The sequence below is a fragment of the Fringilla coelebs genome, assembly GCF_963513975.1.
Source record: "Fringilla coelebs genome assembly, chromosome: 3".
Lineage (NCBI taxonomy): Eukaryota > Metazoa > Chordata > Aves > Passeriformes > Fringillidae > Fringilla > Fringilla coelebs.
Genome location: NC_140030.1, coordinates 49,278,662 through 49,294,980, shown reverse-complemented (window position 1 = coordinate 49,294,980; position 16,319 = coordinate 49,278,662). Strand labels below are relative to the sequence as shown.

The 16,319-nt window shown below is 44.8% G+C and overlaps 1 protein-coding gene across 1 annotated transcript in view; it reads right to left on the bottom strand.

Moving 5' to 3' along the window:
- Positions 1-4,777, bottom strand: part of DCBLD1 (discoidin, CUB and LCCL domain containing 1) — a gene marked incomplete at its 5' end in the record, with an annotated part of 46,205 nt that extends 41,428 nt beyond the window's left edge. The window contains 2 exon segments of the mRNA XM_084202522.1: positions 4,359-4,614; positions 4,616-4,777. Of these exon segments, the coding sequence (XP_084058648.1) occupies positions 4,359-4,614; positions 4,616-4,777 (418 nt within the window).
- Between the last annotated feature and the right edge of the window lie 11,542 nt (positions 4,778-16,319).

Below are 16,319 nucleotides of genomic sequence, written 5' to 3'. Positions count from 1 at the left end.
CATCACCAAACTAAGCCTTCATGTCTTGGAAGGAAACTTCTGAGAGGCAAGTCCTGGCTGTGTCAAAAGAAGAAACAGGGAGAGAGGCAATGAAAGACCAAAAGGCTTCCTCTCCTCAAAACACTCAGCTTCCAGGCCTAATTATACAGGATCAACAATCCTAACCAAAACTACTGGCAGCCTCTCTCTATGTAAGAACGTACAGCCAACCTCAAAATTGTGGCTTTAGCACTCACACAATTTTCACAGGCCAAAATCAGTTTAATTAGATAGTTTGTAATTTCTTTTGAAAGCAAAAATGCAGGTATCTGTATACTCTTAAAACTAGTCAAACCACTATCCTTTTTTTATTTAAGCATCACTATTAGCTTGTCCCAGTTTGAAGTTTCCCACTCCCAGTTGTAACACTAATTAAACCTTTTGGGGAAGTTGTGCGCTCATTCTTATGCATTGCTATTAATATTTTTTATTGCAGTTAGTTGGGATCCAACACCATTCCACCGAACCCAGTCAGAAGGATTTTATTTTGATTTTGTCTGGCTTGTTTTATTCTTAGCAGATGGTGCAAACCCATATGTTGATGAGTACATGCCACAGGAGAGCATCTGATCCGATACAGCCAGCCCCAAACTACAGTGATGTCTGTGCTGAGGACTTCAGTGCCTGCCACCACACAGGACCACACTTCTCAGCGTGGTGTGAGAGCTCAGATGGGCTTTCAAAACTATACCAGTCCTGGTATCTAAGTTAGTTTTGAAAAGGTACCTTAGGCATTTCTATACAGTAGCATGACTGTCCTCAAATTGGTATTTTTTCAAGCTAATTTTTACTGTGCTACCCACGTAACTCAGGTGGGCTAAAGGTGACACTTATCTTTGATAAATATAAATTAATATATTTTTGCATATGCAAATCAATAATTTTCATGAAATATGATTCAACAGCCATGCAAGTAACAACTTTCCCAACGCGTCTTTTTTTCCCCGCATTGTCAGAGAGACTCCTGCTGCCCTCCCTGTCTTTGATTTTGTTGGAAATACATCCCCCAATAACCTAAAGAGAAGTACTTATGAAGAGCTATTTATAGCAAAGTCTGTGTGACTGAAAACATTGCAGTTTTCTTGTGGTGGGTACTTGCATTGCTTATGAACTGCAACTGGAAAACTGTTGCCTCCCTCTTTAGCAATTCTAGTCAGCATTCCCAAGGCAAGAGAGAGGGAGCCAAGGAAGGAAACAGACATAAGGACAAAACGCAAACAAACTGAAAATTTACCAATCACTTATATTCAGAAACTGAAGCGGGGGGGCGGGGGTTTGGGTACAAGAAAGACTCATCTCAATCTGCATTTCAAACTGCTGGAAATGGGCATACAAAGTGGATTAGCATGATCACACCAGTATTCTTCAGCAAGGGTTTTGTGCAAGCCCCTGAGAACAGGCATAATCTCTAGTAATTACTGGATACACTGTTGTCACATTGAATAACAGCCTTTCCTCAAAACATATAAAAGTCTACTCCCCATTGATTCTTCCGACTGGGCGTTGGGTGCAACTGTCAACAGACCCAGGAATACAGCAAGCAAAGCTCACTCCTGGATGCTGATCTGCAAATCCCACATGAACCAGTTTCATAGCTGTGTTTTATTTGAAGTGAAAACAAATGAGGTACAGCAAAAAGCGGTGGCTTAAATCTTGTACTTAATAGATTGAAATCCCCATTCCTCTTATGCCTTCCTCCAAACAAACAACCTTTGGGTCAGTTTGAAGTTCTACTGGCCAGAAATATGATAGAAAATGAGTCAAAACTCTGGAAGGCTCAGATTCAACTCTGATTCCTGCTGCTCACAATTACATGGGTCAAGGTCTTGCTCAACAACACCAGAAGAAAAAACGAGGAATAGTGAAAGGCAAAGATAATGTGTTCAGGTTTGGCTCCCTTCTTCCTTGGGATTTAACTGCTGGGGGAGATTTTTAGAGGAGATATCAGGATGGCTGGGTGAGGCTGGCAGACAGGGAAAAAGGCATATTTTTTACTTGCCAGTAAAGAACTGGCGACTGAAACCCCAAAAGATTGGTGCACAGCAGAATAAAAAGAGAAAAGAACCACCTTTTATTATAAATCCCAAAGCTGTATGTTACTCATGGACAGTCATAGATGTAGTATTTGTGCTCAGGTGAGACCTACGAAGCCTATAAATATTTTTTTAATTAAAATAGTTTCCCTTGGTTATCATCATTTTATGGACAACAAAATTCCACATTCATAGATGACTCGGACAACACACACATTTAACATATTTTCAAGAACAGAGAGAGTGCTGACACCTGGACTCGACACAACCACACTCAGATACAAGCCAAGTGAAATAACCAAGCCACAGCGAAAAAAAGAGATCTTTCCTTAATTTGAAACTGAAGTAAAAGAACAGAAGATATAGCAGCCCTTTCATCCTTGTTCTGCAGCACCCCTCAAGAAAAAGTTAAGAGGAAGGTAAAGTCAGCTCATGAGGAGTCAGAAAAATATAATGCTTCATTTTTTAAAATGGATATTTCAAAATCAATATACACAAACCAGTGCATCTTTCTTTGAACCAGCTGATGGGAAACACCAGTGGTGACGAGATACAGAATTATCTGAAACTCGAGCTTGATTCACTCTGGCACTTCTCCTGCTCCATTACAACTTCTAAATCAAGTCAAGAAGCTTGTGTAACAGGAAGTTTGTATCCACTTATCCTTATCTCCTTTCTCCACTGGTGTGACTTTAGAACACTTAGCCCTTAATTTATAGGGTAATAGTAATAAACAAACACAGAAGAACTTCCCCCCGTGGAGAAATGAAGTGTGTGTGGGGGGAGAATCAGCATCTTTTCTGCTTTCTAGATACTGGACAGATTATCTTATAAATCTGAGTTTGGTCCAAAGAGAACCAGGCAGAACAGTACTTGGGTTTCCATTCTGTTGATTTGATAGTAGAAACATTTTTAACACGAATAAAACAAAAGTGCTTTCACCAATTAATTTGGGAATATGCACAAGATGGGACATTCATACGTACTACTGTGTTACTGTATGCACAAAAAAACCCTTGAAACGCCAGCAGACTTACTATTACTCACTTGCACCCCAAATTTCTTTCTTCTCCATGGTGCCATTAAGTGAGGAATAAGCATTGGTGAAAGAGAAAATAAACAAAAAAAACCCCTCAACACACTGATGAAAAGAGGGGATTAAGGGAATGTTTTTTTCCTTGCTACATATGTTTCCTGGAACATATCAAATTGAAATCCCAGCACATGGAGGACAGAACAGCAAAGCTACCAAGAAGCTGGCAAGTGGCAACACGACTCAAACCAACTTCTCCCTTTTGTAGAGATGCGTATCAGAAATCTCTCCTAACAGATTATGGGAAGAACAGGTATAAATCAGCCGAAGTACTTTTTGCCAATGCCTGTATAGAGCTAATGCACAGCGCTGGGTTCTGGACTTTGCAGCCAAGCCGGAACATTAATACGGGATTTCTAAGTTATCTGAATGCATTGTCAAGCTCATTACGATGCTTAGTTTCCAGTACTAGTTATTTTAGCGGTAGCTGCCAGTGAAGTCTTCTAAGAGGGATGCACCAGGCCACGCAATGCAACAGCCAAGAGGCTGCAACTCCGCGGTCAGAGATGTCAGCTGTACTCGTAATTTACACAGGAAGCTTAGAAGCACAGGGCAAAGAGAATGGTACCCGCACTCTATTTGCAACAAACTACACTACCACAAAAAGGCTCGTAACATCCCCTCCAGATTCCTACGAAACTTTGTCCCGGAGCGAGTGCGGGCATTACACTTTCTCCCGAGGCAGTGGGAGAGCAGAGCTGCCTGTACGCGCTGTGGGACGGGGGCTGCCGGCCCCGGCCGCCGCCGGAGCAGACGCGGAGCTGCCGCTGACCCAGCGCCGCCCGCCGCGCCCGGGGCTCCCGCCGGGGCCGGGGAGGCGCGGCCACAGCCGGGCGCCCAGGTGGCCTCCCCCTGCACGCAACTTTCCCGAGACTTTTTCACCGCTTATCTGACTTATTATAAAAGAAAAAAGAAAAAAAGTCCTAATAACAAATATCAGGAAAGTCGTAGTATACATTTACCGTAAGGCTGGTTACCACTTTAATCTCGCAGCTACTCAGACACAGGGATAAACCCGGCGAGGATTAACCAGGTCAGCTATATACAGCCCTGAGAGCAGCTCGGGCTACGCTCCCGCAGATCAGCGAGGCGAGGACGGCGGGGGCAGCCCGCCGCACCCCTCCGCTCGCCCCCGGCGCGGGGAGCCCCCGGGGCCGCGCCTGCCGAGCCTCCCCGCCCGGCCCCGGACTCACCCAGCGTCTCCGCCCGCAGCCAGAGCGGGGCCGAGGCTCCGAGCAGCAGCGAGAGCAGCAGCGAGGGGGCGGCCCGCGCCCCCCCGGCCGGGCCCATGGCTCCGGCTCTCTGCGGGGTCGGCAAGGCACAACTTCCCCACTTCCCTCCTGCTCCTTTCTCTTCCTCTCCTCTTCCTCCTCCTTCTCGTTGGGGCGGCTCCGGCGCCAGCCCGCGCTCCCGCGGAGGGGGGCGGCCACCTCCCGGCATCCTTCCCCCCCGCAGGTGTTTCTGCGGAGGCGGAGAAGGGGCCGTGCGGGGCTGCCGCTGGCCCCGTGCCCCGCCGGTGGCCGGGCTGCAGCGCTGCCGCCTCCCGCCTCCCCGGCCTGGGGCTGGGGGTGGAGAGAGGAAACGGGAGAAGGGGAAGCGCCACAATTCCCATTGGGCTGCCGCTCGGGGTATCTCCTCCTCCTGCCGTGGACCGAGGGGCTGGCGCGGCCCCGCCGCCCCCTCCCCTCGCCGAGTGCTGCTTCTCCCACCCACCGCCGATCCGGGGTGCTGCACCGGGGTCGCGGCGTTTCCCCAAAGCCACGCGGCCCCCGGCATCGCCTGCGAGCCCCCGAAGCTGGCGAGCCACGTACATGCCCACACACATATATACACGCGCTCGTATATGCGAGTATGTTCTTGAGGAAACAAGATTATTTTGCCGTTCGCAGGCTGATTCCCAGGCGTCGCTCCCGCTGCCGCGGCGGGAAGGGGAGCGGGAGAGCCGCAGGGTGTGTGCGCGGGGGCGGACACGAGTGGGACCGGCGGGCAGGCGGGAGCGTCCGGCCCCTTCAGCGCAGCTGGGGTCGTGATGGGGCATTTGCAAGCCGTATGGTTAGCCTGTGCCAGCGTTGTCTGTTCCAATTATGGGCGGAATTAAATAGGAGTTTTCTAAAGTAGGCTGTGGGCATCTCTCTTTCTGGGTGGGACCTTGACTGTCCGACTCTGAAGAAACCGATGGCCCGGGGAGGGTTGCAGATGCACGACAGGGAACACAGTGCCAGCAGCTGCAGGAGACCCGAATGTTAAGCAGGCCCCAGTGGTTTGTCTTTTAGAAATACCCTGGAGAATGGAAGGTGGGCTGTCTGACTCTGTACAGTCTTTTCGGGGATGGGTTGCTGTGAGGCAGGTGGATTCACACTGCTGGCAGGTCAGGAACACTGTGCTGCTGTGCTAAAATGAAGTACAGAATTAACTTGTGTGTCAGAGATAACATTGCTAGATTTTATATTATGTTAGAAAAAGTCAAGTTTGGTAAACCTTTATTCTAATTGAGCTCTTGTTTTGTAAGTGTTAATGTCTGTTTTTTAACTTTTCAGACACCATATGTGATCAGGCATATTTTTTGCCATGTACCCAGTACATTATATTCTTGGTATATGTATTTAACACACGTTGTTAGTATTTGAGACTTACCCTTCTTTCCAGAGGAGAGTTTGAAATCTAGACTAAAATGTTCGAGATGATATAAGGCAGAGAGAGTGTTTGTTAGTGCAGCAGTTTGGTGGTCAGACTAATCCTCACTGGATTTTGCCAACAAATGCCAGCATCCTTCTGGTTGAAGGAGGTTGGAATGGGTCACTCTCTTCAAGACTCTGAAGGCTGAGAGACTTTTAAAGAGGAGCAGCATGTCCATGTGAATAAAAGTGGCCTGATCATGTACTTGCCTCACAGATTGTCAGGAGAAAATCCATACAAATGAGGGCGATTATGGAGACAAAGGGGTGGAAAAGTCAAACTCTGCAACGGCCTCAAGACTGCATTTAAAGACCCCACAGAAGTGGTGAAAATATTGTGGTTACAAAAAATAGTTTTTCCAATACCAAATTCTGGTCCAAAACCTACAAATGAGACTCAGTATAAATGGAAACATGAGGGAGAGAGATGGATAGGATAATACATATGTTGCAAAGCATATATCATCTTTGAAAGAGTGGTCGCTGTTGAAAAGCAATATACCAACATACGAGCATGCATTGTTTTGTATTAGTCTCAGCAGGCAATCAAAACCAGTCAGTCCTACGTGGCTTGGTACTGGGAATTATACTGGTTTTTATTCCATCAACTGAGATCTAGAATATATTCTCTAGTAATAGTGCCAGGTTCTAGTTCTATTTGTTAAGAGTTATCATAAATCTGGAACAGTCCTGCAGGTCAATCCCAACTAACGTTAGGGAAACAGTACTGTGATAAACTGGCTTTGGTGGTCTTGGGCAATTTAATGTGCAGAACACTTTGCCATGGAGCTTGCAGATAAATGTCACTAGTGCTGATCTCTCCACAGAACTTGGATGCTTGGTAGCTGGTAGAGGCAAGTTAGGAGCCTTGGAAGGCCAAAACAGTTTTCACCTGTCACAGAGCTCTAGAGGCTCAGAACAAGGGGGAAGGTAGGGTGGCAGATACCATGAAAAGAGGCTTTCTTCATCTGCTGGGCGCTGGAGGCTTGGCAGTGCCCTCTGAGACAGAGAGATAATGATTCAATTTGCAGTTATTTTTATTTCAATGATTCGTAGTGAAATGATAAGTCATGCCCTTGAGACCGGGGCTGCAAAGTGTCTGGGAGTGGTATTTGCTGTCCGCCCACGGCCAGTGAGGAGAGCGCTGGCTGAGGGAAAGCCTTTTCAGCCTCACCACTCTGGGCTCAGCCGGGGCTGGTCGCTTGTCCAAGGCCATGTGCTCCCTGTTGCAAACGTGCAGTGCTCAGGGGGAAGCCCTGCTCCTCTCGCCGGTGTTGGGAGCACAGCTTTCCTATTGACTTCAGCAGGATGATAATAATGCAATCAGTGAAGTAGCTTCTGTATTATTTATTTTGCTATTAAATTCTCATTACAATGCCCTCTCTCTGTCAGTTTTCAATATGCTGGAGGCAAGGAACTTACTGTCAGCTTCCAAGATTAAATAATCATTAAGATGAATGAAATAGTTTATAGCTCTCAAAGTTGCTATTCGCAAGGAGGACTTGTGTAACCCTTGTTACCTTGCTACGCTGGTTCATGTGTGCTTTTCCAAATTTCCCTTTGTAAGGAGGAGAGTTAAAACCAGCTTTTAAATAAATATAGTTTTAAAGGCATGTGCTTTGAGTTAACTCAAACGATTAGTTCAGAAAGAAGGCTACATTGAGCCTGACTAATATGTTGTCACACGGTGGGAGCTTCACAACAGGAAAACTCCCTGCCAAACCACTTCTGACAGCTTTTTGCAACTGATTTTGGTCACTAACCCTGACTTAATTTGGACGAGACCTGATTCACCCAAACACATAGCTACTTTTTCGCATGAACATATGCCTCTCCTTACAGGTAGTTTTCCAAGGGTATGAGTCAGGAATATTTCGAGTGGTTCCTGCAAATGGTATTAACTGAGTCACCTGCAGCTAGATAACGTGTCTCATTTCATTGTATGGATACCTTTACTGTGCAGCCACCTGCAAATGAGCCCTTGAGTTTTTACTCTGCAGACCTTTGACCCCAGGATGAACAAACAGCTAGTGAGGACTTCAGGACAAAATCAGCTCAAAACACTTCAGAAAGTGGTTGGTCAGTATGGGGACATACCCAGGTTTCATTTGTAGACTTGCACAGTCTCTAGCTTCATGGATTTGCTTTCTTGACCTATGCTTTTTATGTACTGTTGCATACTTGCATATAACACACAGAGAAAGAGCTGCTTCTAAGCAAATGTAAATCATCTCTTGAGTCCTTGTGTTCCTCGTGTGATGTTAAATTGGTAGTTTGTCTGGGGCAAGGGGCAGGGGAGGAAGCAAAAACACACCGCAGAATTGTCCTAAGCTTATCTTGCGAACTTGACACTGTATATATTCTTCCTTTCAAAACCGTCTTGTTCTGTACAGGTTCTAGGGGGAAAATAATAGAAACAAAAAACTTAATTTATACAAAGAGGTTTAAGTTTAATCTTAATGGAGCAGTCTTGCTTTTGTGCAGCTAACAGGAAAGTTCCTGCTCTTAGCAAGTGGAAAGCTTTTTCTTTGCATAGAAGAAGGGGGAGGAATTGAAAACACAATGAGGTGGAGAGGACCCGAGGTTACAAATTACAAAACAGCAAGAGCAATTCTAGACATTGAGAGGTATGTTAATCTCTTCATTAGCAGAAGGATAGCTTGCAGATTGGGAGGCCTTTTAGCAGTCTTTATATAAGGGCCAAGTTTTGCATTTTTACTGGGGCAAAAGCAAATGGTATAGTGGATTTACAGGATAAAGCTGAGAACAAAATGCTGTGGCTGCAGATCTCCCTGTATTCAGGGACTGTGTTCTGCCAGAAGTGTATGTGGTGGTTATATTAAAAATTCAGAAAATAAAACACATAAGGTAAAATCATTAAATGTGTCTAGGTGCAACATTTATATAAAACTGCATGAGGAGTCCTCTCTGTTAAAAATGATCACACTACAGCAAAGTCAACGCTGCCACAAGGCTGTGGCATGGCTTAGGAAGTTTAGCACATTCCTTGAGATATACATGAATTGTGTATGTAGAGTATTTTATGGACACAATGCTCTATGCTTTGTTTTTATCATTGGAATCTAAGGCCTTGCCCATGGAGCCGCACGGACATTTCAGCCTCTAAAACACCACCATCCACTAAGGTCTGCATACATTAAACATGAGGAGATGGACTGATCTCCAGGACTCCTCTAGATATTCACCTAGCTACTGTTGCAAAAAATTTTGCAATTTACAATTTTGCAATTTTTTTGTTGCAAAAATTTTTGCAAGTTGGAATTAGAAAAAAAATCTATCCATTTGTAGTTGGCTGTGGGGCTGTGCCCTCCCTCTCAGAGCCAGCCTGGGTTCTGGTGAAGTTCATGTTAGCACCTTCCCTCCTTGCTCAATGTAAGCATCCCTCTCCAGGTGTGAAAATGCCCAGGAGGGAAGGAGTCAGTAAAATAACATTTCCACTTTTCAAGTAGTTCTGAGCAAGTGACCCAACGTTTCCTCAGTACTTTAAGGCAAACATGGGGCAAGAATCAGACAGAAAACAACAACAACAACAACAACAACAAAATCTTCAGATAGAAGAAACGGTTTAACTTGCACAAGCACAGGTAACTGCCTGCACCCATATGGATGAGTTGGAACCACGTAGTGTCATTATGTAATTACACTGGTAGCAAGAATCCCCAGGGGGGAGGGACCATAAATATTCTTAGACCTTAAGAACATGGAAAAAGAAATAGCAGGCAATAAATTCCGGGAGAGAAAACTAAACCGCAGCAGGCTTCAAGACTTTTGTCTTAACCATAGGTCTTGTCTGAGTGGGGGTGATAGCAGGGCTCTTCCCAGCGCTGGTAGGGAATGTCTATGGGATAATTGGATGCTAAGAGATAAGCAGCCTCATTCACTGCAACTGCAGCAGTTGGGTGTAACTCTAATGAGAGTCATATAGGGGATGAATGTGCACTTTTCATCACTTTAATTGCTGTAACCTATCCAATCATGTCACCTATTATGATGTAATTATGAGATCAAGTTGAAGACTAATCATTTGTCCCACTGCCACATATTTTGCAGTGTCTCACAGCTGCTTGGTCTTCTTAGGTCATAATTTTTCATACTTTGAAGGAAAAAGAAATAAAGTTGCTAATCATCTGGATTTTGAAGACGATCAACCAAACATGCTGTGCTGCTGTCAAGAAATATGGGGCAGAACGTTCCTTTTATTTAAACATATTATAAGTTTGCCTTGAAAAATATTATGATCTAGAGATTCATGACACTTTTTGTCAAAACAGAGCCTGCTGTTTATTATTTACTAGTTTGACAGCATCCTTGGTCATTGTCAGTGACAAAGCTCTGATTGTTTTTATAGGTGTTTTAGAAAGGTTTTGTGATGCTGCAAGTCCTCATACTTTTAAAAAATGTCAAATTTTGCCCATTAATATGTGGGTAATTTTTAATGGTAGCATGTTTGAGATTTTCAAGCAGGAGTTCACAGCTGAATTTGCACAGTCTGCATTTTTTTTTCCATGGGAAACAAGTAGTCTTAATCTTTTACTCATGTTAATGAGGTTGCAAGTAGGAGGTAAGAAATTACTTGTGCAAAATATGAGGCAATCCAGTGGTCACTTCCAGGAATAACCAATTATGTTTGAATCACATGTCTTTTAAATAAAGTTAGCAATTGATCTAGTTATAATCTTTCCCAAAAGGTGTGGAGTAATGGGAGATGAATGCAAATAGGCAGGGCTTGATCATTTCTAATATAGAGAGTGTGCCACTTATGCACACTGGAGAGGGCAGTTTATGTGCTGTTTATTGATCATGATACTCCTGCCTGTATAACTAAGGGAGCTGAAAGCAAATATAAGTATGAGCTGAGTGACTGCTTGGTTTAAAAGAAGCCATCCAGTTTACTCCAGATCTAGCTTGTCTTCCTAATTTCAAGGGTTATCATGCCATGTTGCAGTTTTCCTGCAGGGTATGATATGAATTCAGTCTCAGGAGTTGAAAAGTAAGACCTTCTTTCTCTTCAGTTCATTTCTTTCAAGAGAGAGGGATGGGAATCATGCTTATTACTTTAGCAATTATGATGTGTGGGAATGTGGTCCCTCCCCCCTCCCTGTGCTCTGTACAGGCCCTGTGGAAGTCTGCACAGCAGTAAGCCAGTTATACAGAGTGGAAGCACAGGCCATAAATCTGCAATAATCATTATGTAGGGAGAAAAAGCTTCTTGTGCAACTTTTCTGCATAGCATTGGGCCACTACGCCAATGAACCACGAGGTCAAATTCTTGTAATTCATACTGACACAGCTGTGGATCACAACTGTATATATAGTTTAAGGATTCACTGTGAATTTCTTCTGAAGCCAGGCTATTTATTGAATGTAAAAGCCTGATCAAATGTAATTTGTCTCTGTAAAAAACTTTTTGCCTTTTTGAGTGAATATTTTCTAATATTTTAATTACTTTATTTACATCAATGTACTATTTTGCCTGTTTATGAAATACAAAAAATTAGAGCCTGCTTTTGGTTCCCTGTCAAAGATAACTGCACAACAGAAAGTAATTATATCATGTTGGTGAACACCCAAATCAGTTTTGAACATTCTTTCTGCATAGGATAATAAAGAACAATAATTCATATTTGTTGCCACCTAAAGTTAGGTTTGTGTGGACAGTATAATTTCTCAGATATTCCTTCCCAAAGCAAAAACTTTTAGCTTTCTTCTGTCTTTTTCTTTTCATTAAAGATACTGTATTCTTAGTTTTGTCAGACATGCATACTGGTAGTTCTTCTTGGCTCCAGGATTCATAAATGGTCCTGTGTGATAGACACAAAAGGATTCAGGATGCACACCCAGAATGCCAAATGGTGAGCAGGGTGTTGGTGCAGTCAGCCACAGCTCAGACTGCTATTGGCTGCTCCAATCAGGCCAAAACTAACCCTGGTAATATTTACCTGCTCAGGTTCTGCAGTTTGCTCTCAGAGAAGATATGAGTCCCTGCAGTTTCTGGCTTTCTCATGCAGCACCCTGCTCATGAGGGATTTACAAGGACTCAGCACCTTTTCAGGAGTTACCATATTCTTTTAGGCTCAGACTTCTGCTGTGTACATTTGAATACTGTACCATTTATAGATATTTGACTTCCTCCTTCAGTAAAGATGAGCATGGTGTATTAATCAATAATTAGGATTCATGTTAGCATGTAGAACTGTTTTATAGCTGACTCAGTAGCTTTTACTTTGAAAAGAGAGCGAGGGTTTTGATTCGTTCCTGTGGCATTATCTGATTCCTCTCCCACACTTCCACCAATATGCTCCTGTTACCAGGGATCTAGAGAGGCAAATCCTGTCCTCTAAATGAACAGGAGCAGGAAGCCCAGCTGCTCTTCAGCCTGCCTCTCAGTACAAACCACTCTGGAGCTCATGTAGGTAATTTCTCATTGGCTTCTGCTGCTTGCAGCCTAGATTTGGTGGACCATGAACTTTCACTTACTTCCTTGCATCTTATGCCCACTATTTTTTCTTGATGTTCCTTATTCTATGTTACTGTCCCAGGATTTTTTGTTGTTGTTGTAGTTGTTGTTGTTGCTTTGATCTGTAGAATTACATTAATGCAATAAAATAGCAAACACTGAAGCAAAGGAAACAAAAACAGCATGACAGAGATACCACAGTCATAGAAAATAATTGTAACATTTGCAGACAGGCATTCTACCAAGTAAAGGCTAACTTGTTGCTACATAAAGGAAATATTTATAGCTGTTTTGTTTTAATAGTTTTATAAAGACACACTTATAGACAATTTCTCATATGCATTGCATTTATCTGAAAAACTTGTGTGAAAATGCAGTGAGCTATTTTTACTGGTGTACAGACAATAGAGTAGATCTACCTGGGCACTCTGTGTACCTGGAATCTCCACTAAATGAAACATTACTGCTTAGTTTGGGCAAGGCTCTTTTATCAGGTTAGTTCTTCGGCCTAATCTAAAGTACCTTGATGTTTCTGGGGGAGCCTCTCTTGACAGCAGTGCCAAGTGCTCCTTTGGGCCCATGCTTTCTAGATTCTAGTGCTGTAACATTTCAGGATGTTGCTGTATGCACAGCTCTTCATTCTGCTCAACTTCTGCAGCTTGCAGAGCAATGGAAGACTGCATGTGTCTGCACCTAATTTAAATTGCTGTTAGGATGGGTATTCCCCAGTACACTGGACTGAGAACGCAAATGCCCAGGGAGGTTGAAGGATATGGTCTTTACTTAATTACATTACTGCGAAAGGGCACATTAACCTTTTTTTCAGAGAACAGTCTTCCTCTGGTTTGGGATTTAGTAGAAATCCAAAACATGGCTGGAAAATAAATTTTAAAAAGACCAAACAAAAAACAAAACAAACAAAAAACCAAACAAAAAAAAAAAAAAACAAAAAAAACCCCAAGAAACCCAAAAAACCCCCACCCCTACCTAGCCAGAAGAATCTTCTCAGAAACAATTGTTTTAGTTATTGCTTTAAAATAATTCATTCTCTTATATCCATTTTGATACAGAGATTCTTTCTTTTTAGCGCATCCCTTTCTTTGAGCTCCACTGAGTCCTTTCAGCCTTAGAAAAGGCAAATCATTGTGCTTGTGCGTGTAAATAATACTGGAAAAATAATGTACTTTTCATAAACCAATTTAGATCTTTAATCTTGGGAGCATAAACACATGAACCTGTATGAAGTCCCTTGTTTAATGTTTCTCCTGTCTTGGCCTGCTTTGCATTGAGGTAGTGTTTGTCATTACAGCTTAAGCATGTCATTGTTCTGCAAATCTTTTAGGAGTCCAGATGCCTCGCAATTAAAGGCCACCTCTTACTATTTGTGTTATCATAATGCAGAGAGAGGTCACTGCTCTGTTGTGCAAGATCACACTCAAACATGTCCTGAGCAGCAGACCCTGCTCCCCAGGCTTCCCTCTATTAAGGGACAATGATGTATCAGACCTAAATTTAGTCAACAATAGCAGCTGTTAGAGTGAAGGCTCAAACCAACTGGGTCAAAGGGTTCCTTTCTTTGCCTCACTTCCCCTCTTCCTGGAGCTCACCTGATGTTGTGTTGAGCTAATTCAATTTGCTGAGGCAGCAGAACGTTTTCTTGACAACAAGGTGGATGGCTTTCCGCTGTGCTGGGGACCTGAATTAGCTCAGGAGAGGATCAAAACAGCGCCAGGGCTGGTGCAAGAGGGAGGGAGGGACCGCACTGCTAGGGTAGGAAAGGAGAGGAAAGCAGGGCTGGGACCGTGCCAGGGAATGCCAGGGCTGATGTCCTTCACAGGTGATAAATCCTGTCCCGATGCACCCTTACTGGCGGTGTGCTGGTGTAGCTCTGAGTGCCTGTCCCCTCCTTGCTCTGGCATCTGCCCGGCTTCTCAGTAAAGAAAACTTCCTGAGGGAGGAAACTTCCCTCAGTCCAAAGGAAATTTCCTCAGCAAAAGAAAATAAAAACGCTGGTTTAACACCCAAACCGCCATCTTGCTGTGATTCTGACAGCATGTCAGCGCCAGCTCGGGGGTCAGCACATATGGCTGTGGGCAGATAATACTCAGGCTGTTTAAAAGCATTGCAATTAATTTAAAATCAATACATCTAAACTCGAGTGACTGCTGTGCAGTCACTGGAGTTGCCAGACTCAGATCGGTGGCCTCTCGAGATTCTTGGATGACGCCCCTGGCTCTCAGCTACTGCTCCACAAGGGCAGGGGTTCCTTTGATTGGGGTGACACTCGCCAGCCCGCCCTGAGCGCACACCTGGGATGGGATGGGATGGGATGGCTCTGCCCAGCTCCCCTGGGCTCCCCCATTCCCCCAGAGCCCCAGGCCCCATGCCAGCCCCTGAAGCCGTCAGCCCTGGCCCCAGTGGTGCAAAGTCAGGGCACTCTCCAGCCCTGGGCCCACATCCCAGCCTTGGCCTCTCTGTCCCCAGGAAGGTGCTGGATGACAGCCCTGGCTGCCCTGCTCTCGGCTGGGGGCGGGATGGGCTCTGCCCTGGGAACCCCCTTCCATGGTACCTGATAAAAACAAGAGCAAGCTCCCGGACTAAAGTGATCTCAGCTTTTATTGTAAGAAAAAGAAAGGCTTACAGGAAGGGGGCCGGCGGGCCGAGCAGCAGGAGCGTTCCCGTCGAGGACGCTGCAATGCCGGCCCTGGGCCTTCTTTCCAGCAGCGATGTCCCCGATGTCCCAGGTGGAGCAGCACGGATTCAGTGGGTCAGAAGCCCCTTTTGGTCCTGTTTTTGTTTCCCTTTGGATTGGTTTCTTTTTGGATCCCTCATTTGCATGAAGGTTTAAGGCGTTTGATTGGCCCATTACAGTTCTGCCCGGGCCGGCTCGTTTCGCTTGGGGGGTGGTGCACTTTACTTAGGTGTGTCGCGGCACTTTTTAACTCCTTTTACAATATAATAACCAAACTAACAGTACATGCTTAGCAATCTATCAACTATTTTACAATAATTTCTAACCTATTTTTTACAGTAGCTAAACACTGCTAGTCCTGGGTGAACATCTGCTGCTCCCTGCAACAGGGAGGTGTCCCTGGGACCTGTGTTTAGGGAATAGGAACAAGCCCCATGTTCCCCATAACAGGGGCCGGGTGCGCAGTGGAGGAGCTCAGCAGGGGCTGGCCCTCATCAGGTTGATCTGAATTTGGGGGCTGTGGAGCTCTACTCAGGCCTTCCCCTGCACCCAGAAGGGCAAGGAGCAGACTTGTCTGAGGTCATGGCAGCTGTTGGTGTTCCAGAGTGGTTTAAACCCTTGGAGAATAAAGCCTAAAGCTGACTGGGCTGCTTGTGGTGTTGGTGCATGTTAGCAAGTCGAGACCAAGTGTTGTCTTGCCCACAGCATTTACCTCCTTAGCAGTTATTGCAGGTGGAAATGATGTGCTGGATTACCATCCCCAGGATTTCTCCTGATGGTAGATCCCAGCTAATTATGATCTTCCCAGGGAATGTTTTGCTCTCCTTCAGAAAAGAAGGGATTAGATATATCTCCAACTGTTTGCAACAAGCTTGTGTTTTAGAGAACATCCTTCATTTTTTTCCCCCTACTGTGAGGAGATTTGCTCTTGCTTGCATGGAGAAAGGGATCTGCTTGTTCCTGTGCACCAGTGTCAGTGCCTGTACCCAGGGGTGCTGCTCAGTCAAGAAGAGGAGGATGGGAATTTATGGGGGGGAAGGACTGGGACTTTAGATACCTACCAAAAGGTTAGTGAGCAGTGCATCCAAATAACAGTCCAGCAACACAGTTTCTCAGGCTGGTGATTGAAATGGTCAAATCCAGCCCCAGTCAGCTCCTGTCTCCACAGTGGGCACTGTTGCTTCTCAATCTGTAAGGAGCTCAAGGCAGATGGGCTCTCTCCTGGATTGCTGGATAAGCAATTTCTTTTTATGGAACTACTGGGAGATGAAATGTTCAGGTATTTGGGAATGCCATGGAAACCAGGAGG